Consider the following 25175-nt stretch of genomic DNA (forward strand, 5'->3'; position numbering starts at 1 on the left):
TATATTTGGATATTGGATATTTGACTTGTCTTGGGGGTGTTGCATTATCCAGCTCTCAGAACCACTGGTGTACAGTTTACACACCCTGGTGAGTGATGAATACAATGCCTCCCTGGCGTACACAGGGATAGCGGGTGCAGTGTTGCCAGATTGGGCAGGTGCCCGCCCAATTGGGCTACTTGGGATGAGCGTCTGCGGGTAAAAATCGGAAAAAATTGGCCATTTGGCGTTTTTTTTCAGCCGTTTTGGGCCCATAGAAGTCAGTGTAATTTGTTGAATTTGGGCGGAATTTACCGCATTTTGGCGGTTTTTGAGAAGCTTTTGGGCGGGATTTGGTCATACACATCTGGCAACACTGAGTGTGTGTCCATGAACTCACATCGGTACAATACGCAGCACAGTGGCAGCAAGTGCCTCCCTCCCCTCTTAGGAGTAGAGGAGACTGAGTCACGTGCCATGTTTTTCAATTGTGTTTTTCTTTTGTAGACTGATAAGCTTGAGCAGTTTGTTTGTGTGTACTGTTTACAGCGTGAAGAGGTTGTCGTGTGACTTGTCTGGTTTCTGTGTTCGTGATGAAGAGGATGACGATGATGATGAAGAGCCATTGGCGGTTCTATTTGGAGATCTTGGAAGATTGTCTCCCACTCTCGCCCTCTCCTGAAGGAACTTGTCAAACTCTTTACAGGAGAGAGGGGAATGATTAGAATACTGCAGTTAGTGAAAAGAGATCACATAAATGAGCAGAGTTTGATAATTTTTTTGCATCAAATACGTGTTTTTTTAAACTTTCGGTAATTGGTATTTATACTTATGCATGTGAGGGAAGAATAGTTTGATGAATATTTGGAAATCACTTACCTTCACTGGTCACTCCCTCTGTTTCGCCGGTCTCTGGCTGTAATGTTACAAAAAAAGAACATTGAAGGACAATTTCCAATGTGATTCAAAATGGCAACCTTCTCAATTTTATGGTAAAGAGCTTTGAATTCATCACATTTCACAATATCACATTTCAGGCACACAATCTGCCAGCAGTGCTCTACCATAATTGCCCACATGGTGGTGCACTTCTACAAAGAAAGAAGGCAGACCCCATTACAACAGTTTCATGGTTGGGTGTAAGTAATGAAATTATGTGGATAAAAAACATTTCAAGGTCTATTAATCACTGTCGAAACTAAATACTGTGTAATGGAAAGAGCATCTTAAATGTAAATGCACAAGATATATCTAACTTATAAGCATTTAAACTCATGCACTCAACATTCATAACAACTCCTTCATGAATGTAGACTAGTGACTAGTTTAATCAAAATAAAAGTAACACAATCGCAAAGTATCAGTGTTGTGTTTTGTTGTTACAATAGCACACCACATCTAAGTCAATGGGCTAATCCAATGTCAAAAGGACTGGTCATGAAATCGCATGCACTTTGCACAAATGTATTTCTTTTATAATGTAAGAGGATAGCCTGATAAACCAGCCTAAATGTGAGACCGGAGTAATTTAGTCTGGCCCTGATGAACAATACATCCGAAGATTGTTGATGAGAATAACCTGATGTTTTTTCAAACCGTGCCGGCACTTTGACCAATCAGTGATCTTTGCCATTGATGTGCTTTCCCAACGGTGTTGCGAAACAAATCGCTGCGTTGTGATTGGTTTTGCGTAACTCAGGGCACAGCGTTCAAACGTTCTCAGATGCGAGGCCAGACCCACTCGCTAGCTGAAAAACTTCGGCGTCCAGCGGGTGGCGCTGGTTTACCAGGCTAACCCTAGGAAGTAATTTCTCATCTTTTGATTCTTCCTAAACTAAGCTAAACTTCCTAAACCTTTGGACCACTGGACCTTCCCAAGTATTAGAAATCACATTCTAACAGTACTTCATACAAGGAATACATTTAAAATGCATTACAAAACATTTCTTCACCACTCATATCATTACAAAATCTAGGGTTAGACACTAAATTAAAACTAGAAGCACTCAGAGAGTGCAGATCTCTGCCAAGGCCATGGGGTCACTGACACCATAACATCTACACACTGTGGAATCCAAAGCCTATAATATAATATAACTACAACCACCAGATCAGGAATCCACATCCAATCATCATTAAACTTTGCTGTTTGATAGAACATTTCACTATGCTACACCCTCATTTTGATCATGTCTTACCGGCTTGTTTTTGTGGAGCTAGAAACTATAGAATGTCAAAATGCGCCCTATTCCGTAATGGTGAAGAATCTTTTAAACAATTCCCTGATCCGGATTATGTTCATAACTTTTTGAGTTATCCTGCTAACAGACAAACAAACAAGCAAATCAACACGATCGAAAACAAAACCTCCTTGGCGGATTTAATCATCAGAACAGTCAGTGCACCACAAAATTAGAACTGTCTGCGTTCTACAGAGTGAACAGGGTGTTTCGGTCTTACAAAAAGGCATGTTTTGTGGTTTGCTACTTGGTTGGTTTGGTGACCCTAATCTTGATTGGGATTTGATGTGATTACAGAAACATGAAGTGGATTTGAACACTCTTTCTCAATCTTTCATCAAAACTTGCTTGTTTGTTGTGTTGTTGTGTTGCCAGCGAGTCTCTCACCATTTCAGAGGAAAGTGTGTGTGTGTTGTGTGTGTGTGTGTGTGTGTGTGTGTGTGTGTGTGTGTGTGTGTGTGTGTGTGTGTGTGTGTGTGTGTGTGTGTGTGTGTGTGTGTGTGTTGCCAGCGAGTCTCTCACCATCTCAGAAGACAGAGAGTGTGTGTGTGTGTGTGTGTGTGTGTGTGTGTGTGTGTGTGTGTGTGTGTGTGTGTGTGTGTGTGTGTGTGTGTGTGTGTGTGTGTGTGTGTGTGTGTGTGTGTGTGTGTGTGTGTGTGTGCGTGTGTTGCCAGCGAGTCTCTCACCATTTCAGAGGATAGTGTGTGTGGTGGTTGTATGTGTGTGTGTGGTGGTTGTGTGTGTGTGTGTGTGTGTGTGTGTGTGTGTGTGTGTGTGTGTGTGTGTGTGTGTGTGTGTGTGTGTGTGGTGTGTGTGTGTGTGTGTGTGTGTGTGTGTGTGTGTGTGTGTGTGTGTGTGTGTGTGTGTGTGTGTGTGTGTGTGTGTGTGTGTGTGTGTGCGTGTGTGTTGCCAGTGAGTCTCTCACCATTTCAGAGGAGAGCCATTTCTCGATGTCAGTCATGGCGGCCGTGCGAGCGGCGGGCATCTGAAAGGCAGAGAGGGAAACGTGAATACATTGTGTGTGCGCGTGTGTGTGTGTGTGTGTGTGAGTGAGTGAGAGAGAGTGAGTCAGTGAGCGAGAGCGAGAGAGAGAGAGAGAGCGAGAGAGAGAGAGAGAGAGAGAGAGAGAGAGAGAGAGAGCACTGGAAGGAAGCCATCTGTAAAATGTAAAACATTACATCACTGACCAAGTCCAAGCCCCCCCCGCAGGTGACGCATCATTACACCACAATATTTCCCCTCATTTTCATGCTTCAAAGCCCTCCAATTTATGCATGCTCAAATCAATATGGCGGCAGCACTCAGATCTGCTGCGCTAATGGTTTTCAACCGAGGGCAGAACACCTCATTCAGCGGCAGCCATCGATCATCTCAGACACGGCAGCAGGGGCCAGCATGCTGTGGCCAACAACAACAACACCAACACCACCACGGTCCACACACGCCTCGACAAACAGATTGCACACCGCAGCACATCTGCTTCCCCCGCGGGCCGAGCGTCACCCCTCAGTGAAAGCAAAGCAAGCGCCCTGTGGCCTGTGGATGACAGCCCCATGCTGATCAGGGTTGCCAGATGAGGCTGATGATTTCCAGCCCAAAAAATGCTCAAACCCCGCCTGGAAGCACTAAATCCTGCCCAATTCTATTGATTTCTATGGGCAAAATTGGGCGGGTTTTCCTGCAAAATGCCATTTTTACCCGCACACGGCCATCCTAAGCAGCCCAATTGGGCAGGAAACAGCCCAATCTGGCAACACTGCTGCTGATTTACTCAAGGCCCCGGACCAGACCGACTCGTCCATTGCAGTCAATCTACGGTATAGGAGCTATCTAGATCAGTGTTTCCCAACCTTTTTTGACTCGCGTACCCCCTAAGCCTTTTTGTTGTAGCTCAAGTACCCCTAGCCCAGTGGTTCTTAACCTGGGGTGCGGGCACCCCCTGGGGGTGCGCCAGAGATTCCAGGGGGTGCACGGAATTTTGTTTGTGTAGAGGTTGTGACCAAAATTACACTTGCAAACATTATAATTAGGTCAAATCAAGCCTAAATCAAGCCCAAATCAAGCCACACACACACACACACACACACACACACGCACACACACACACACACACAAAATATAAAGTGTTAACATGGACACTTTACACTTTATATTTTTGGTGTGTGTGTGTGTGTGTGTGTGTGTGTGTGTGTGTGTGTGTGTGTGTGTGTGTGTGTGTGTGTGTGTGTGTGTGTGTGTGTGTGTGTGAGAGAGAGAGAGAGATGCCTTGGCAATAAGTATGCAACAGCGAGCTATATATGATTATTTTATTTTATGTGTAAATATGTGTGTTATGTCTTGTGGACAATGTCTTTATGTCTTTATTTATGTGTGTATGCTACTTGACACCTTAATTTCCCCCTGGGATCAATAAACGATACTCTACTCTACTCTACTCTACTAAATTAAACAAGTGTTGGTCCCCATTTGAAGTCATTCAGGTATTGATTCATGTCTCAAGCGAGAATCATTGTAATTAATCACTCATTTATCATTTTATAGTGCATACACATGTAGAAGTTTGTGTTGGGGGTGCGCGGCTTGTCTTCGGCAGAGTTAAGGGGGTGCGCTAAGAAAAAAGGTTAAGAACCACTGCCCTAGCCCATGCTCTCTATATCTATTCCTTTAACCCAATATGACTATGCTCCATTCTCCACGTACCCCCTGAGGTGTGCTCGCGTACCCCTATTGGTACACGTACCCCTGGTTGGGAAACACTGATCTAGATGGACAGGGCTGGACTGGCCATCTGGCAGAGCGGGCATCTCCTGGTGGGCCCTGCACCCTCATGCACCCCTATTTTCAGAAATGTAAAAAAAAATATTTGGGGTGCGGGGCCCACTGGTGAGTCAGTTCTGCGCCGCTAATTATGAGGGGCAGCTTTAAAGGTACACTGTGCAGGAAATGGTCAAAAAGGGTACTGCAACTATGCTGCTCATTGAAACTGGGTGGCCTATTGCCAAATTTGATCTTTACATGAAAGTTTACTAAGTATTAAACTAATAATTTCGAGTATGGTCCAAGTAGAGTCATTTTTGCAGGTAAAAATGGCTATTTTTGGAAATTCTAAATGGCGGACCATGGAGAAGATCCCCCTTTTCATGTATGAAAAGTGCAATTTTTCCAGTCATAATGAATATTTAGAATTTGATGGTGGTGGTAAGTATTCATGAAAAAGGTAACATTAGTGAATGGGTAGCATGAATTCTGGAAATAAACAACTAAAAATCTTGCACAGTGTACCTTTAAGCCAAAAGTGCCCCGGGGGGGGGGGGGGGGGGGGGGCACTTTTGGCTTAAAGGGACACTGTGTGAGATGTTTAGTTGTTTATTTCCAGAATTCATGCTGCCCATTCACTAATGTTACCTTTTTCATGAATACGGGGGGGGGGTGGGGGGGGGTCTATTTCCCCCCCCCAGTCCAGCCCTGTCCAGACCACTCCTCCGTTGCAGTCAGTCTACGGTACGGTAGGCGCTCGTTGGTTTGACAGCACAGCACTTGACAGCACTGGTGGTGTGCACTGTGCAGTTTCCCCAGACCAGACCGAGGAAGATTGTGGATAGTACAGAGTATGCGGCTTGAGGCGATATACACCCACCAGTCCTTCACTGTGCATCCAGGCGGACTCTGCAGCTGCCCATTCGCCATCAGCAGCCTTTGATAGACAAGCGGGAACCTGGTCGGGTTGATCACATCAGCTGTTTCACTCAAAATCGATAATAGTAATAAATATACTGATCATGCTACAGTGCATCAGCCCAACTCGTCAATGTCTGACTACTTTTGACCAGACTGCAATTTTTGACGTTTAACCCATTTTAGCCTGATATATGTTGTTTGACCTTTGGTGCCTGGAGCCACATATACGCTGCATTCAGGCTCTTTTTAAATGTGGGTATGTTACAGCTAAATGAACACATTCGAACGCAAGACGCAACTTGTTTCATGTTTTTATGTGCATCAGATGAGGCTGAGATATTTAGGTTTTTATAGGCTGAGGGCAACTTTCAAAAAAAAGTGCTTAGGCATTCAGCAGGCATTTTTTGCAGGTGCTTTAGGCATCAATGGGTGAAGGTTAAAAAGTGGGAGTAAAATGGTGATGTGCACCTCAAAGGCGCCCCATTGTGGCAGCGTATCTGTGCTATTATTGTTAATTAAAAGTTTTACTCTCTCCTGATCATCTGAAGGATCAGGGCTGAGCAAGCTAAGGCCTTGAGGCCATATGCGGCCCTCTGTTCTCAGTTATTACTAGGGCTGGGACTCGATTAAAAAATGTAATCGAATTAATCTATAGGCTTTGAAATGAATTGATCGAATTAATCACATTTTAATCACATTTAAATATCTGACTTGAGAACAGTAAAAAATATTTTTTTCAGATGGATTTTGTCTTATGACAATAAATAAGCTTAATCTAAAGATATTGTTCCTTTTTAAAAGAGGAGAGAATTCTTCTCAATTTCAGCAGGCTGTTCACCATCAGGCGTAATACTGCCCTCCACTGGTCTAATTCAGAATTATTAAGCTATATTTTGTAGTGCGATTAAAATGAGTTCATTTTTTTAATCGTGTTAATTTTTGTGTGATTAATTAATCGAAATTATAATCCATTAATGTCCCAGCCCTAGTCATTACAGTTATTATAATTATTATTATTATATTCGGCCCTCTGTTCTCAGTGTCACCCCTACGCAGCTCTCTGTAATAATGACAAGTGATGATAAAGGTGGTGTTACAGGTATGACATCACGTTGGGGGTGTTCTGTCGATACGATCTCCCAGTCGAGATGAGCTCCTTTTCAATACTGCGCATGCGCATCACCACGAATCGCATTCGAACTCCCCCAGGATTCTAAGGTTCTACATAGACTCCTATCATTGTATTATTTCTATGGACTCCTATGAGCCTGCGGAACCCCCAACGTGATGTCATAATAGTACATTTTCTTAAAATGGTTAACCTGCAACCCCACCTTTAACTTTAGTTTGGCTACATGCAGCATGCGCTTCAGGGGTCACTGCCCCTCTACACACACTAAACACAGTAGATACATAATCCATTTCTCTCAAGATCACACTAAACACAGTAGATACATAATCCATTTCTCTCAAGATCACACGTCTCGTTAAATGTAAACATGCATGTCTGGTGTCCAATGAGTTCAGTCTAATGATGTTTATGAGTTTGCCTTCAATTGGGAGGAGCCTTACGGTGAATGACCTCGTGTTCTGTAAACACTGTGGTGCATTTTCTCCCCAAACATGTACAGGGAATCTAATTAACAGGAGAGGGTTATGCGAGGACTCTGGTGTCGTGTGCAAACCCCTCCAAATCGGTTTCCAACTGACCAACTGACCGACCAACCAATATACTAGAACTATACTATAACCCAGGGGTGGGGAACCTATGTTTTGAGGGCTGTTTATGACACTTGAGGCCGTTTTATCCAGCACTCGATTTATTTTCAATGTTATGCAGCTTCACATGAAATATAACATAATAGTAAAGGAATTTTAGAGATTACATTTGCAATACAATTAAGTTATATTCAGAAGGACCAAGAGAAGGTGGGGTCTGTTTTAAAGCTGGCTGCCTTCAATATTAGGCCTAAAGTGCAGTGGGAAATCCTGGTTTGTGTTCATAAAGTGCGGCCCTCGGAGGACTTTGACGGCCCTTGGAGGGAATTTGAAGTGGCCCCTCGAATGAAAAAGGTTCCCCACCCCTGCTGTAACCGGTATAGTATAACATTGTGTAAAGTTGCAACGTAACTAAGCAGGAAAACAGAAATAGGCTGGGTTAACCCTTTCATGTCGATGGGATGGCCAGTGTTGCCAGATTGGGCGATTACCCGCCCAATTGGGCTGCTTGGAGGAATTGGCCATTTGGCGTTTTTTTCTGCAGTTTTGTTCTCTCATGCCCATAGAAATCAATGCAATTTGTTGAATTTGGGTGGAACTTAGCGCATTCTGGTGGTTTTTGAGAACCTTTTGGGCAGAATTTAGCGCATTTTGGTGGTTTTTGAGAACCTTTTGGGGCGGGATTTGATCCCACACATCTGGCAACACAGGGGATCGCTGACAAGGTACTGTAGGAGGGTGTGACTGGGAGACTGACCGCGCCTGTGACTTGTAGTCGGGTGTCCAGCGCTTCGGCCAGGCCCTCCACAGCCCTTGGGTCTTCATATCGCACACTATAACACACAAACACACATACACACTCACGCAAACACACACACACACACACACACACACACACACACACACACACACACACACACACACACACACACACACACACACACACACACACACACACACACACACACACACACACACACACACACACTCAACACACACACACACACACACATGCGCGCACGCACGTGCACACACACAGATACGTGCGCACACACACAAAGTCAAAACAGAAGGAAATAGACATTCACAGAGATATGCAAGGAGCATGCACTACATTCTCTCAACAACTACTTGAGATTTGAGAACATTAATATTATAATAAAAAAAATCTTTTTGCATTTTACATTTTTTTCTCATACATTGCCACCCAACTAAAAAGTGTGTAGGCCTACTGTACTTGTTTTTCTGAACACCTTGTACACAGAACAACACACACACACACCTCTTCCTCTGATCAGCTAGAGAGCTGCCTCTGGTGTTGGCGAACATGTCAAAGTCCTCCTCCTCCGCCTTGCCTGCATGGGAGAGGCAGTCGAGACGACAGAAGAAGAGAAGAGAAGCAGAGCGGATACATTACACCACAGAGAGAGAGAGAGGAAATGAGGACTCAACTGCCAATACCTAAGGTACGGCAACTGCCACCACCAACACCACCCGCATAGACTCAGGAACAGTGGCGGATCAATTACATACAGGGCCCCAGGGCAAGACACTGATAGGGGCCCCCAATACGGCCTGCCAAGGTCATGTCACAAGGTCCATGTTTTAATGTATGTGATTATTTGATAGTTTCTTGCCCAGGGACCACGGATGCAAATTAGCTTTGTAGCTAACTCTGGTACTGGAGTTGTCCTGTACATGGCCCCTGTCAAATAAACCAATAAACTAAACTAAACAATAGGGCCCCCACATCCAATACAGGAGGGTCCTGGGCCCCGGGGCAAATGCCCTGCTCGACCCCCCTAAAGCTCCGCCCCTGTTCAGGAACCACATTGCACAACAGCAGTTGGGTAACACGGGCAGGGCGGTGTGGTGTTCTCTCTATCAGGAAGCATGGAGGCTGTGTCTGGCAGTGATCACATTTTGTAAAATCAACCACAATTACATACAACCACATGGAGTTCATGGTGGAACTGTCAAAGCAGACGTTACCGACTTAGGATTTATGACTTACGGCGAGGAGGCATCTGATTGGATGGCGCCGTGGCTGTGGAATGATTGACAGGTGGACTGGCCACTGAGGACTGGTAGGAGGGTGGGGACACGGGGTTGAGGTCTATGAGGTTCTGACGTCCTGGAGGTGGGACCTGGGATGGCAGCAGGGCGGTAAAAACATACAGGGATGGACAACACAACACACAGACATGCTAGTGGAAGAGGGAATAGAGGGGGGGGGGGGGGCGCTGTGGCTTACAGTACATGCCCACGGGGACCCCGGTTCGAGTCCGGCCAGGGTCATTTCCCAGCCCTGCCCCATCTCTCTCTCTCTCCCAATTGTTTCCTGTCTCCTCTCATACTGTCCTGTCACAATAAAGGCCGAAAAGACCCAAATAGAGGGAACAGATGGAAGAATACCATGTAACTAATAATGAAAAAAACCCTGAAAAAACGTACTCCTTATTCTTTTGACTATCACTCAAGTATTGCTTTAATTAGAGTGTCCATTTCATTTATTGTGACATACTGTAAGCATAGATAGAGATAGCAGTAAAAGAAAGACAGAAGTGAGAAGAGAGAGATGGGAGAAGAGAAGAGGTTGACCTCACCAATTGTGTTGTTGTTGTTGTTGTTGGTGTTATGGTCGCTGGTGCTGCTGTTGTGCGCTGTGTGATGCTCAACCTTTCAAACCTACAAACAGAACCAGCTTTTGAGCAACGGAATGTGCAGGGCAGTTACACAGCAACATTTCTCAGAGTTAATTCTCCGGTGTTAAGCTAAAATCTGAACATCAAGAGTTCACAACTACACAACTACACTTTGTTATTTCAACTGTACAGGAGTTGATGTTGTTGAGCAGGGTTATATATAGTAATTTATTATATAACTTCCATGCATATATATAAATGTATTATAAAACTCCCAACAAAGTTGTGACACCCACACATCTCCAAATTTCAAGTGATTTTGAGCCGTGACTGTTCTTGGGTAGCCTGGCTCTCGCGAGAACCCTTGTGCTTCGTGCGTCTTCGTTACTCTTCGTGAGCTCGCATCCATCTGTGTGAGAACCAGGTTAGTTCTTGGGTGCCACTGCACTGTACTGTACCTGTCGTAGCGGATGAAGGCGTTGTTCAGGTCGTCGTTGACGACCAGCAGCTCACCAATCAGAGCCTCGTCCAGCAGCTGAGGAATCAGCTCCACGACTCTCTGCTGCATGCTCTTACACACACCATTCAACTGCTGCTTACACACACACACACACACACACACGCATGCACACACACACACGCGCACACACACACACGCACAGGCACGCACACACACGCATACACACACACACACACACACACACGCACGCATACATGCACATCAATACATACGCACACACACACACACACACACACACGAATACACAGGCACGCACACACACACGCATACACAGGCACGCACACACACACAGACACACACACATACATGCACGCACGCGTACATGCACATGCATACATACGCACACACACACACACACACATACACACACACACGCACGCGCATACATGCAGGCACACACACACACACAGACACACACACACACACACACACACACGCATACATGCACATACATACATACGCACGCACACACACACACACACACACACACACACACACGCGTGCGCACACACACACACACACACACATGCACACACACACACCCCCCCCACACACACACAGTCACGCACACACACACACACACACACACACACACACACACACACACACACACACACACACACACACACACACACACAGTCACGCACACACACACACACACACACACACACACACACACACACACACACACACACACACACACACACACACACACACACACACACACACACACACACACACACACACACACACAAGACAAGTCAAATCAGAAGCCCATTGACATTCACAGAGCTATAACAAAGATCATGGACTACATTCAACTATCTTCAGAGATCACACCAATGACCTTGATACACACATGGATGCACACGCTCACACAACCTATGTTGTGAAGTAAAATGTCAAGGTATACTAACATGCTAGTAACTTTGGTAAATCATAACCGACAAGGCATGCTTTGCGGTCATGTACTAAAGCTATGCAAAACAAATGTTGTGAAACGTGCAGTCTTTCAAGAATTCACAAAGTCAAAGGAGTAGGGTAAAATCTGTGGAAAGAAAATCAGGGTTGAAAAAAGAAGGGCAGACAGTTACAGATTCGACGGGAGCAGTATAAGAGAGAGAGACAGAGATAGAGAGCAAGAGAGAGAGAGAGAGAGAGAGAGAGAGAGAGAGAGATTTAAAATGTCTCTATTGAATAATTGAACATTTTTTATTGAATCATAATGTCATTAACTCTCTTGTAATACACGAATTCCACCTCGAGCCTACTTTTGACCATCTCCACTGAGGCTAGGCCAAGCATTTTATTCTTACGGGTCAGCAAAATGGCCAATTTTGCCACCTACAATAAGAATTTCCCAGCCCACCGCTAAGCCATTCTAGAAGAGCTTCCAACCTTTTGTAAAAGACAGCAAAAGCAAGAGTGAGACACGTGTTGCCAGATAGGGCTGTTTCCAGGCAAATTGGGCTGCGTAGCCCCTTAATGCGCGCCGTACCTCCAGTGGCACGCTGTAATAGTCATTGAAATGTAACAACCATAGCACTACAATACTATGACACAACACAGGCCCTTTAGTAATGCACCACGACTTGGGCATTACCATACTGGTGACAATAAATGTATACAGCCACGTCTTCAGGGGTTAAGATGGCCGTCTGCAGGTAAAAATGGCACTTAGCAGAAAAACCTGCCCAATTCTATTGATTTTTATGGCCAAAAATTGGGCGGGTTTTCCTGCTAAGTGCCATTTTTACCCGCAGACGGCCATCTTAAGCAGCCCAGGATTTAGTGCTTCCAGGCGGGTTTTGAGCATTTTTTGGGCTGGAAATCATCAGCCTCACCTGGCAACCCTGAGAGAGTGCAGATTACCTGCAGCAGGTCTCGATCTGAGGCGGTGCACTCTGCGGTGGTGCTCTGGTTCAGCATCTCTGTCATCACGCGCAGGTTCCCCTTCACCAAGTCCAGCTCCGCCTGCAGCTTCTGCCTCTGGGAAACAGAAACAGCACACCGCAGGCTAATGTTAGCTATATCAAGGGTTCAAATTAACGTTTTTTTTCATCACCAGCTAAAATGGCTATAGATATTAGTCTTACAAGCCAAACACACACTCAGTAAAAGTGGCTAGTAAGTCGGTCACTTCTTCCAGCCAAACTGATATTTCGCCAGCATTTGGCCGTTTGGCTGGTGTTCGACTCCAGAGGGTTAATTTAGAGCCCCATAACGTGTATATATATATATAGCCCTGCTGTCTTCACATTGGTCAAAGACGCACAAGATGTAAGAGGGGGCTCTTTAAAACATAAATATAAAACTTCCTTGCCTAATTCATGTCCTATGGGCAAAAGCAATTTGACAGAGGTGATTCCCATTTGTTATCTACCATATTTGAGTCAAATTGGGTTTCCACCATGGTATCCAGTAAAGGGTGCCAATACCAGTGATTCCCGGAGCTTTACCTTCTTCAATTTTTTCCCTCTCGTAGTTCAGTATTTAATGCTGTTGATAATTTTTACATTTAGTATCAACCACAAGCTATCTATAGAAAAATCATGGTTGACCTTATTATTTGTTGTCTGGAGATATGTCCCATAATGTGCTTAAACTTCAAGGGTGCCAATACTAACTGGAACCACTGTATATATATACTGTATATATAATGTTTTTTTGTGTCTTTATTGCTGATAGGACAGTTGAGAGTATGACAGGAAGAGAGTGGGAGAGAGAAGTTGGGCAGAGCTGGCAAATGACCCAGGATGGGCTCGAACCCGTGTTGCTATGGGCATGCAGGCCCGAATGTGGGGGGCTCAGCACACTGATACTAATACGGGTATCAGTATCGGCATGGAAATGGACAATAAAACAAATATCACAAATGGAAAAACAAGGTTATATTTGGCACTACTACAGTGTGCCAAATGGCACAGAACAATCTTCCGAAAGGACAAATAAACTATCTATCTATCTATCTATCTATCTATCTATCTATCTATCTATCTATCTATCTATCTATCTATCTATCTATCTATCTATCTATCTATCTATCTATCTATCTATCTATCTATCTATCTATCTATCTATCTAAGGTTATGCATTTATTTTCATTGTATGTTGGAGGTAAAAGTTTTGGTATCGGTACTCGGTATTGGCAAGTACAGAAATGACTCGTATTGGTTTTCAAAAAAAGAGTGGTATCGTGCATCCCTACTCACCTGTTCTGGCGATAAGGCGACCGGGCCGTCTGTTGGTGGGGGGTCGGAGTTTGGGGATTGAACAGGAGGAGCAGGAGTAGGGGCAGGAGCAGGAGCAGGAGCGTGAAGGGTTTGTGTCTGTAGTTGGGCTGGCACTGCTGGCGGGGGAGCGATGCTGCCGTTCTCTGGCGCGCTCTGAGAAATGGAGTGAGGCAGCAAGTGAGAGCACACAGACAGGCAAAGAGACAGACGGTTAGATACCTTAGTAATCTCGGAGGACACCAAGGTATACTAATAGCTTAAAGGGACACTGTGCAGGAAATGGTCAAAAAAGGTACTGAAACTATGCTGCTCATTACGTAAAACTGGGTTGCCTATTGCCAAATTTGATCTTTACATGAAAGTTTACTAAGTAATAAACACATATTTCCTTGTATGGTCCAAGTAGAGTCATTTTTGAAGCTAAACATTTTCAGTCATAATGAACACTTAGAATTTGATGGTGGTGGTAAGTATTCATGAAAAAGATAACATTAGTGAATGGGCAGCATGAATTCTGGAAATAAACAACTATAAATCTCACACAGTGTCCCTTTAAAGAGACAAAGACAGTTTAACTAACAAATGCTTCACAATAAGAAGCCATTTATAGCTGATATCATGTAATACAACAGGTGGACATATACAGGGGGGGTAAAAAAAAATATGGGCCGCATTTATTATAGGGCCTACATGCTTATATTATGACATCTAAAGTAGAGTAGGCAGAGAGGCAAACAATGTTATAGGTTGATACTGTAAGTATTTCATTGACAATTAATTAAGTTCTAAAATATGCAACAAACAGGTTTCCCTGTAAAAATAAGGGAAATATGACCAAACGCTTAAGGATTGAAATTGCATGTAGTTTCTGTCAGTAATCTCAGCTGGAGTAAAACAGTGGGATTGGGTAACCGGGCACAGAACACTACAACCAATCAGTGCAACCAGTAGGTTGACACTATGGCAACAGGGGCGGAGCTATACGGGGATGCAAGCAGGGCATTTGCCCCTGGACCCAGGGCCCTCTTGTACTTGTGGTGGTGGGGGGGGCCTATTGTGACCACAGCATGTCACATGGAGGGCCCTCCAAGTGTCTTGCCATGGGGCCCTATGTGCAATTCTTCCGCCACTGCATAGCGCCATAGCAACAGCTAACTGAGACAGATTAGCGGGTACAGAGTCCAAAGCTGGCTGGGTAAACAGAGGAAGAGAACGAGAGAGGGAGATAGAGAGAGAGAGAGAGAGAGAGAGAGAGAGAGAGAGAGAGAGAGAGAGAGAGAGAGAGAGAGACAGAGACAGAGACAGAGACAGAGAGACAGAGACCCTTTGTGGAGTGTGGATGGGAGACAGAGCATCCAGATCCGTCATGGGGAACTCCAGGCCTCGTCTTCGCAGGTCATCGTACACGCACACCACCCCCGACAGCGACGGAGAGTTCCGGAAGGCATCGGCCCATGCCTGAGGCAAAACACAAATCAGATTAGAATATTTTCTGTCTTGTTCTATTCTATTTTATTTTAATTACACGTTATAAATGTGCTGTTACCAGAATGGCAATGATTAAGTCGAAGTGCATTACTAAAGGCCCTGTGTTATGTCATAGTATTGTAGTGCTATAGTAGCTACCTTACTTTTCAATGACTATTACAGTGTGCCATTGAAGGTACGGTGTGCATTTAAGGGCTACATACAGATCTGATTTATAATGGTGGTTTATAACAGAGATAGTTTATAACCATATGACAGTGTAATGGTCGTGAATTCCAGTGATGTGCAGGTGACTTCCACTTATACAAAAGGTTACTACATCTTACACATTTTACAAAGATAATAAGCTTGTGGGAAAGAGGTTATAAAAAGCTTGTGAAATGAGAACGATCATGTAGTAAGTAGATCACATTCAAAAGCAGTCAACAGTGTCAAACACCATGAGAAGTGTCAAACAAATCAATCAAACTGAATCCTAATAAAAGCTGAGCCCCCTCACATCATTACTCCCTGATGTAACAGTCACATAATACCTGAACATAACACTGACGTTAACAAGCCACTCACTTGGAAATAATGAAAACAGTCTAGCCTAGGGCTGGGTTCAAAAGATCGAATCGCGATCCAATATCGATTCACGGTCGAAAAGGGATATATCGATTCACAACTTTGTGGATCGAGCTTTTGAAGATCATTATAGGTGCTATTTTTTCAACCACATCCTGTACCTCTCTTCCACAGTTTCCCACTTATTTCTCACATATATTTCATGTTTTTGTGGGCATCAAAGGCTGATATATTTAGGTTTTCATATCCGGTCTCAGAATTCTAGGCATAGATGGGTTAAAGTGACAGCCCAGCAATACAAAAGATCAATATCATATCGAATCGAATCGGATCGTGGATTGAATCGGATCGTAGCCTTCTGGATCGGAATCAAATCGACTAAGCTCCGCCCCCTCTCAGCTCTACCCTCCTCAACGCCCCTCCCTAGGGCTCTCCAAAATCCTCTGGGGGGCTGTAGAGCACGCCTTGAGAAACACTAATCTACTGGAACACACACCTTACTATTACTTAAGAGTGATTATACGATTCCCCTACGCTTTTGGCAAAAGCAAAATGTCAATTATCAGTATTTTTTTTCAACTAAATGACCTAGATGTTTACATATAGTATAGGCAATGGGTGCAATATAATGGTAGAATCGCCCGGAAGGTGATAAAAGCGTGAAACTTGGCACAAATGTTCATTAGGACATGCTTATTAATTTCAGGGGTGGAGCCACTCAGAATTCAGCGTTGCCTAGCAACGGTTGCTAGGTGAAGCATCTTCCTTAGGGGCTGTTCGGAATTTACGGGGGGGCTGGCGCGTAGGGGGGGGGAGGGCCATGATTTAAAAAAAATGAGGTGGAGGGGAGGGCCATGGCAAAAAAAATCGGAGTTAGGGGGAGGGCCATGGGAAAAAAAACCGAATTTATTTTATTTTATTTTCATTTATTTTTTTAAATAATAATAAAAAATGCTCTGAAACACATCGCTTTGCGATGCAAGGTCCCGGGTGCATAGGCCTACTTTAGCACTGAAGCATGTATCTGTAGTCAAAAAACTATCAGGTGCAGCTACTGTAGATTGCCCGCGCTGATTCTCTTTCACTGTAGGATTGCTAGTGCTACGAAGGAACATTGAGCATCATAGAAAATGCCCGTGAGCAAATATCAAACTAGCTGAGGTGTAATGGGCTAAACAGTTTGGGAAGTTTTGACAATGAATTGGATGGGCATTTCCAGAGGAATTTTGGAGAGGTGTTGTAGTCAACTGGTGGTCACAGCTTCTGGTAAGTCATGATTTTATTTATTGGCACCGCCGTGTGCTTTACATCTGTGTTCAATGGTCGCATAGCACCGCCGAGAGAGACGTTTATTTTGTTTAGCTTGTGGTGTCAAGGTAGTAATAAAAGTGGTATTAACAGAGATATGTTGGCTTGGGCATGCATCAACATACACGGTCTTAAACCCATTGGAGGAGCTAACTTTTATCACTTTGGTGATCAAAAACGGACCAACTAAGCAAGGAATTAGGTGAATTTAAAGTGCGACGGAAGAAGGGAATGTCACCAAAATTGTGCATCGTGTCAGGTAAGAAGTGACTTTTGTTTCTTGCGGTGGAGATTGGATTCATAGTAGCACATTGGTAGGCTAGGTCTTGCCTATTGCTGGTGAAGTCTATCTTAGCCTCGGAGTTGGCTATGGAGTGAATAGCACAGCCGATGGTGTGCGTGGCTTGTCTATCATAGGCCTATAACTGTTGCCAAAGTTGACCGCGGTGTGAAATGGCTGTGCTATTGTTAGATGTTTTGGACTTTTGTAGTGGTGGCGATTTGTTCCTTTTGCCTCTTGCTGCTGATTTGACCACCGTTTAGCGGCACCTTTTAGTGCGTCTTGAATATGGCCAACGCCAAATGCAAACTAGGCTTTCACACTCTCCCTGTATCAATAGCCAGCAATGGCACCAGCTGCTTTGGCGCTTAACCTACTTCTCTCGCCGATCACAGCACAAACTCTTTGGCCGTCAGAGTGTAATCACATTCGGGAAGCAGTAGGCCTATGCCTGTCTGTGTGTGCGTGCGTGCTTTTGTGCGCGGGCGGGGAGACAAGGCAGGGGTCCTGATCGTATGCATCTTGAGATACACAGTCGCAATTGCAAGAAAATCGAAATTGTTTGAAAGCCCGGTCACCTCTCACAAGTGCATCGCATAGCCTAGTCATGCATTTCTACTAATTTCACACATTGTAGACTGCCCATGGAGAAGAGAGAAAGTGTCACGGCAGCGCGATTTGCTCTTGAACACGCCCTCACCTCCACATTAAGGCCAATTTATACTTATTGGCGCTGACGGTTGCAGAGCCTGTGCAACCGTCTGTGCGCGACCACGCCCCCCATGCAGAGGCTCTGCAATCGTCGTTGTGCGCCTCAAAAAAATCCTGACTATGGGACAGACGGTTGTGAAGGTCGCAGAGAAAAGGCGCTGTGATTGGTCGTCTCGTTACTTCCTTGTTCTCGTGGCGGCACAGTTCTCCGGTAGTTTACGAGAGCCAAACTGACAATATTCTGTGGAATACGAACGCTTTCTTTCTAGTGTGTGTACATAAATGAAGCTACAATGACTGAATTAGTAAGTAGCAAACAAACAATACATCAGTTTAGCACTCGCGGCACAATGCCTGCAGTCTGACTACTGTACTGTAGCCTTGTAGCTATGTAGCCAAATGTAGCTAACGACATGAGACCTCGTGCGCAGATCTATAACATCAACAGTGGTTAGCGACCGTAAGCAACAGGCGCCGTTGCTGAACTATAATCTGCCCTTAAGGTGCGCGTTTCCCTTCCACAAGAAGAACTTAATAATTTTGAAGTGAAATGTTAAACAAAAAAAAAGGTAAAATCTAGTCATCCTTGGTTAGGCTACATAAAACATGAAGAAGTTAGTCAGATGGGATTCGCCATTCTTCATCCTAAAATTGATTAGAATGCAGGAAATTGCATCTAAAAAAACAACTGGTCAAAATGAGTTCCTGCGTCCCTGCAATGTGTCTTGGTGACAGTGGAGTTAAAAGGCATCCCATGCAGCCGCAGTGGTAGATTCTAGCGGCTTCTCATAGGTATCCACTGATATCGATAGCACATAATAGTGCAGACAACCGCCCTTGATGTAGGCTACTCTGACTGTTGTCATGATGGTTGTTCATCTACCAATTTTACATATTAAATTTTTTTACCTGTAGGGGGAGGGCCATGGGAAAACAAAATTGAAGTGGGGGGAGGGCCATGGGGAAAAAATTGAGGTGGAGGGGGGGGGCCATGATTTTTTTTTTTGACCGGACTTCCAGCGCACCAGCCCTCCCCCCCCGGTAAATAACGTACAGTCCCTTAGCAACCAGCATCAGAAATACAGTTACCAGCAATTTTGTGGTGTTATGATGTCTAAATATTGACTCCTTGCCCTAACATTACTTAATATCAGGGGTGGACCCACTCAGAATTTAATGCTGCCTAGCAACCGTTGCCAGGTAAAGCATCTTCTTTAGCAACCAGCATCAGTAATACAGTTCCCAGCAATTCTGTGGTGTTATGATGTGTAAATATTAACTCCTTGCCCAAATATCACTAAATATCAGGGGTGGAGCCACTCAAAATCCAATGTTGCCTAGCAACAATTGTTAGGTAAAGCATCTCCATTAGCAACTAGCATGAGTAATACAGTTCCCAGCAATTTTGTTGTTATGTCTAAATATTGACTCCTTGCCCTAATATCACTAAAATAATGCATCATAATGCTTCAAATACTGCAATATGTATGATTATGACCTCTCATAATCAATGAACTTTCCTGAGCAACAAACATCAACAACACAGTTTTTAATCAGTTCTGTGGTATGATATGTGTATCTTGACTTCGCTATACCACTGTATTAATACATTAAAAGGTTATATAGCAAATGGGGCATTGTGATTCCTTTGGTGTCATTCTAGAAACCACAAAGCTTTGCAATTATGTGAATATTATTCTCACTTAAGTTCTTCTTGAACACATTTGTAGTAATGAGGGGCTTTAAGTGTCACTTCAAGTCAGGCCTCTCTTTATTTCACTGCATTTTACATGTGCCTACTGCATACTGATCATTCAGAGCACAAAATTACAACTTTGGAAAGAAAGATGCCTGCATGAACAACATCATTTGCCTGTGTTGTGTCAAATGACAAAGTGATTATTGACATGCATACCCAGGAACTAATTATAAAATCCTAAATGGATTATGTGTTACAAATCATTTAGACAACTGTAACATGTTTTCAAAATGAATGGAGTCTGTCTAAAATTATATGGTTTAATAGCAGCAGATTATAGTCATGAAATGCAAAGAAATGTTTTTCTCTTAACCAATAGTTGTCAGGTTAGCAGTTGGTTACAATCATGGGTACTGTTTGCCTATTACTGTATTAATATATAATTACTTTTTGTATATTCCAAATATCAAAATGTAAAACTAACAAACTATGTATGTGCTGTTACACTAGTGTGGACACACTCATCATTCTTGTGATGAACAAAATTTTGCTTTGTGGATTTATAAAAGTACTCTAACTCGGACTGACTGAATTTTGCCTTCAAGTCACATTGTCTATGTATTGATGGTGTATGTGGGCCAACTGTAATACAAGTTGGCCCAAGTTGGCCGAAGTGGTTCCGTGGGCCAAATTTGGTCCCCTGGCCTGAGTTTCACATCCTTGTCTTAACTTAATTCTTACAGTATTTACACTGAACCTTTATCAAATGGAATAGAAGCGCTGTACTGTTTCTCTATCCAAAAACCTACTGACATACCATTCTATCATTAACCTGATTATTGCAATGTGTACAAAATATACAATTTCACTGCCAAGTGCTTAGCTTATGCGATGCGTATTGTTACAGTCATCTTTCTGTGCCAGTTAATGACAGTTCCTGGGGCTCAAACTCTCTTCAGCCATATATGAAGGTGTGGAAAACACTCTTATTAACCTTATCCTTACTTAACCTTAACCTTAATGGGCTGAATCTAGACAAAAACAGACAATCTGGGTTTGAATGAGTGCTTAAGCGCCACTGCTGCCTACACAGTATCAGTTGTGTTGTCTTAGCCTGGGAAATCCTATGTTGCTTTGCACATTCCAGTCTGAAAAGCTTGCATGGATTCTATCCCTCAGCGAGGCAACTAGATCTTGGGGGCCAATCAGCAAGTGGGGAGGGGTGGAAAGATGATGACGTGTATTACAGTACTTGACAAACGGAAGCTTTCAGTTTGTTTCAATATATAGTAAGTAACACAATTGGCTATGGGCTACATATAGACCAAATGATAACACTTAATGATAACAGCAAATAAATGGCCGTTTGCAATAGCAAACCACTCCTCTCTATGAGAAATCAGTAGGCAGTCTACAGACCATATCTAACTTGTGGTATGGTCTGGTGTGAACCAAGCAAGCATTGTCTATGGTTATTATCTGAATTGTATGTGTTTTACTGTCAGGAATTTGAAAGTGTAATTCCTAAATGTTGTATGTTGTCAGGCAATTGCCTTTTTCTTTGGATACAGGAATAGCAACTGTAAAATTGTATGAGTGTTTAAACTCTCTTTAATTTAGATGAGCACAATACAAGAACGAGTTAGAATGGCAAGAATAACAAAGAAGAAATTATCTTAGGACAAGTACTCTAGATTCAGACATCATGACACCTCAAAAGTGCTAAGAAACTATCAGTGATGCTGGTTGCCAAGGAAAATGGTTTGCATAGCAACCATTGCTATGCAACATTGAATTCTGAGTGGCTCCACCCCTGAAACTGATAGGCATGTCCTAATGAACAAGGGCAGACATCAGGACACCACAAAAGTGCTAAGAAACTCTATCCGTGATGCTGGTTGCTAAGGAAAATGCTTTGCCTAGCAACCGTTACTATGCAACATTGAATTCTGGGTGGCTCCACCCTTGAAACTGATAACCATGTCCTAATGAAGAAGGACAGACATCATGACACCACAAAAAAATGCTAATAAACTCTATCCGTGATGCTGGTTGCTAAGGAAAATGCTTTGAATAGCAACCGTTGCTATGCAACATTGAATTCTGGGTGGCTCCACCCCTGAAACTGATAAGCATGTCCTAATGAACAAGGACAGACATCATGACACCACAAAAGTGCTAAGAAACTCTATCCGTGATGCTGGTTGCTGAGGAAAATGTTTTGCCTAGCAACCGTTGCTATGCAACATTGAATTCTAGGTGGCTCCACCCTTGAAACTGATAACCATGTCCTAATGAACAAGGACAGACATCATGACACCACAAAAGTGCTAAGAAACTCTATCTGTGATGCTGGTTGCTTAAGAAAATGCTTTGCCTAGCAACCGTTGCTATGCAACATTGAATTCTGGGTGGCTCCACCCCTGAAATTGATAAGCATGTCCTAATGAACACTTGTGCCAAGTTTCATGCTTTTATCACCTTGCGAGCGATTTTTTCACCCATTGCCTAGACTAATAGTGTATATATTTAAGTTTCCAAACAAACAAATTGCCAAGCTTAATCTTAAATCATTTGATAAATACTCTAATGAAAGCGAACATTTGCTTAATTATTTTGTCAACAGTGTTATGGACAAATACTATTTCAAACATATATAAAAATACTACAGAGTTGAAACAATATATGTTTGAAAGTGCTTATGTCCCTTAGCAATAATGTTGTCATTAATCTGTGCAACTGATATAGAAAATGTGATTGTTGAGCTTCATAAGTAGGATTTTATGAGTCACTGTGATACAGACTGACACATTTTTCATCATAAATCCCTGTAACGTCTGATTTGAATATAGTCACCCTCCTTACACAAGACTTCCTTCTCCAGAGATAATCCCTAGTGTATGTTCATAGGATTTTTCCAACACATAAGGGATCAATAGCGCAAAAACACTTTCAAAACAGTCAACCGTGTTACTCAACTGTGTTACGGTCAACAGCGCAGGGGAACAAGTCGGCACTTTTTTAGGAGAAAAAAGCAGAGCAGACAAACCCATCTCCCTAGAACACAAATTATTTTGTTTGTTTGTCTGTCAATATGGATATATTTTGGCAAAAACATACTCCTCCTCAACTGTCATCAGTGTTGCCAGATTGGGCTGGTTCCCGCCCAATTGGGCTGCTTAGGATGGCCGTGTGCGGGTAAAAATGGCATCTATCAGAAAAACCTTCCCACTGCCATATAAATCAATAGAATTGGGCGGGTTTTTAGGGCGGATTTTGATCATTTTTTGGGCTGGAAATCATCAGCCTCATCTGGCAACCCTGACTGCCATACTTAATTGTAACACCATTGACGGTTACACCGTTGACATTTCAGCCATTTTTATGGTGTTGTGCTAACTGAGGACCTCAGAAGTTCCACCACAACACCTTAATCAATTCATGTATCGGTATGCTTTATCTGTGTTTTTCTACATGTGATTTCTAATTCAGATTCTTATGAATATGTTGATAACACAGTTGACAGGCAATTTTCCCGCTATGAGAACATGAAAAAGAATGGATTAAATTATGGAAGGATGGAGCTCAAAATTTACCAAAAAGTCTTCCCGTATCCTGCCAACGAGGTTATGACATCACGTGATGTTATTCGTATGGCCTAAGACCAAACCATTACTGATTTATGGAGCGGGTTTCAGACCGTGACACGGTTAACACAGTTTTCGAGGACACACACAAAATGGCAAATTTCATGTATAATGGAAAGGACAGTGGTCTTTTTTTGTCATATTGTGATAATTACTGTGAATCAACATTTGCAATCATCTTGGGCAAAACAAGTTTCTTTACATGCTAATATGAAGACTGAATCTGACATTTGGAAAACAGGACGGCATGAAAACGCCCAAAACCAGCATTAAATATTCATTCTTGCTGAGGGAAATAATGCTATGTCTACACTTTCTGTATTATATGAAAGATAAATGTTTTCTAATGTCCAAAACATCATTGGATGCAGTTAATAGTTAGTGGAATTGCCAAATAAAATCCACGGACTTACAAGTGTAGGCGAATTAGAGAATCACTCTTAAAGGGACACTGTGCAGGAAATGGTCAAAAAAGGTACTGCAACTATGCTGCTCATTGAAACTGGGCTGCCTATTGCCAAATTTGTTCTTCACATGAAAGTTTACTAAGTAATACACAGATATTTTCTAGTATGGTCCAATTACAGTCATTTTTGAAGGTAAAAATTGCTATTTCTGGAAATTCAAAATGGCGGACCATGGAGAAGAACCCCCTTTTCATGTATGAAAAATGCAATTTTTCTAGTCATAATGAATACGTAGGATTTGATGGTGGTGGTAAGTATTCATGAAAAGGTAACATTAGTGAATGGGCAGCATTAATTCTGGAAATAAACAACTAAAAATCTCCCACAGTGTCCCTTTAAAACGGCCTTACTATCAGTACCACACTGCTACATTACAACATTACATATAGTCGTCACAATCATGGTACGACACAAGTCACGTAGCAAGACTTGGTCATTGCCATTTATGATCACAACAAACGTATAACATGGGCAGTGTTGCCAGATGTGTCTGATCAAATCTCGCCCAAAAAGAGCTCAAAAACCACCTGGAGGCGGTCACCAAATTGTATTTATTTCTATGAGCATAAAACTGCAGAAAAACTTGCCAAATAGCCGATTTCTACAGTGTTTACCCGCAGATGGCTATCCCAAGCAGCCCAATTTGGCAGGTAACCACCCAATCTGGCAACACTGAACATGGGCTGTGTCCTAATGCAGTGTTTCCCAAACTTTTCCCCCTGCGCACCCCCTTGTACATTTCAATGTGGTCCGCGCACCCCCTAAGCAAATATTTTGGTGTGCTGATGGCCACGCAACTATGATTCACTGCGCATTATGCACAGTTGTATTGGGCAATCCTCTTTTCCAATTGTCTAGGAGTTAAACTACACTTCAGATGGACCCTTCCAGCATACAATTCACCATACAATTAAAAACTACTTCATGTTCATTAATGCTGGATAAAAACTCACATATCCACCAAGGCTCTATTTAGCTCGCGCACCCCCTTATG

At 43.1% G+C, this 25175-nt stretch overlaps 1 protein-coding gene across 2 annotated transcripts in view; it reads right to left on the reverse strand.

The window, feature by feature from the left end:
• Positions 1-19: 19 nt before the first annotated feature.
• Positions 20-25175, reverse strand: part of LOC134446724 (target of Myb1 membrane trafficking protein-like) — a 34879-nt gene continuing 9723 nt past the window's right edge. Inside the window, exons 5-16 of one of the 2 annotated variants that reach the window (XM_063196035.1) lie at positions 15338-15472; positions 13994-14167; positions 12654-12770; positions 10720-10853; positions 10223-10304; positions 9631-9763; positions 8899-8971; positions 8374-8449; positions 5857-5934; positions 3145-3204; positions 859-895; positions 20-677 (exon numbers count right to left, since the gene is read on the reverse strand). In XM_063196035.1, the coding sequence (XP_063052105.1) occupies positions 523-677; positions 859-895; positions 3145-3204; positions 5857-5934; positions 8374-8449; positions 8899-8971; positions 9631-9763; positions 10223-10304; positions 10720-10853; positions 12654-12770; positions 13994-14167; positions 15338-15472 (1254 nt within the window). In that variant the 3' untranslated portion in view covers positions 20-522. The remainder of the gene's footprint in view (positions 678-858; positions 896-3144; positions 3205-5856; positions 5935-8373; positions 8450-8898; positions 8972-9630; positions 9764-10222; positions 10305-10719; positions 10854-12653; positions 12771-13993; positions 14168-15337; positions 15473-25175) is intronic. The other variant, XM_063196040.1, reaches the window with a different exon arrangement.

This window comes from Engraulis encrasicolus, chromosome 1, assembly GCF_034702125.1.
Source record: "Engraulis encrasicolus isolate BLACKSEA-1 chromosome 1, IST_EnEncr_1.0, whole genome shotgun sequence".
Taxonomy (NCBI): Eukaryota; Metazoa; Chordata; class Actinopteri; order Clupeiformes; family Engraulidae; genus Engraulis; species Engraulis encrasicolus.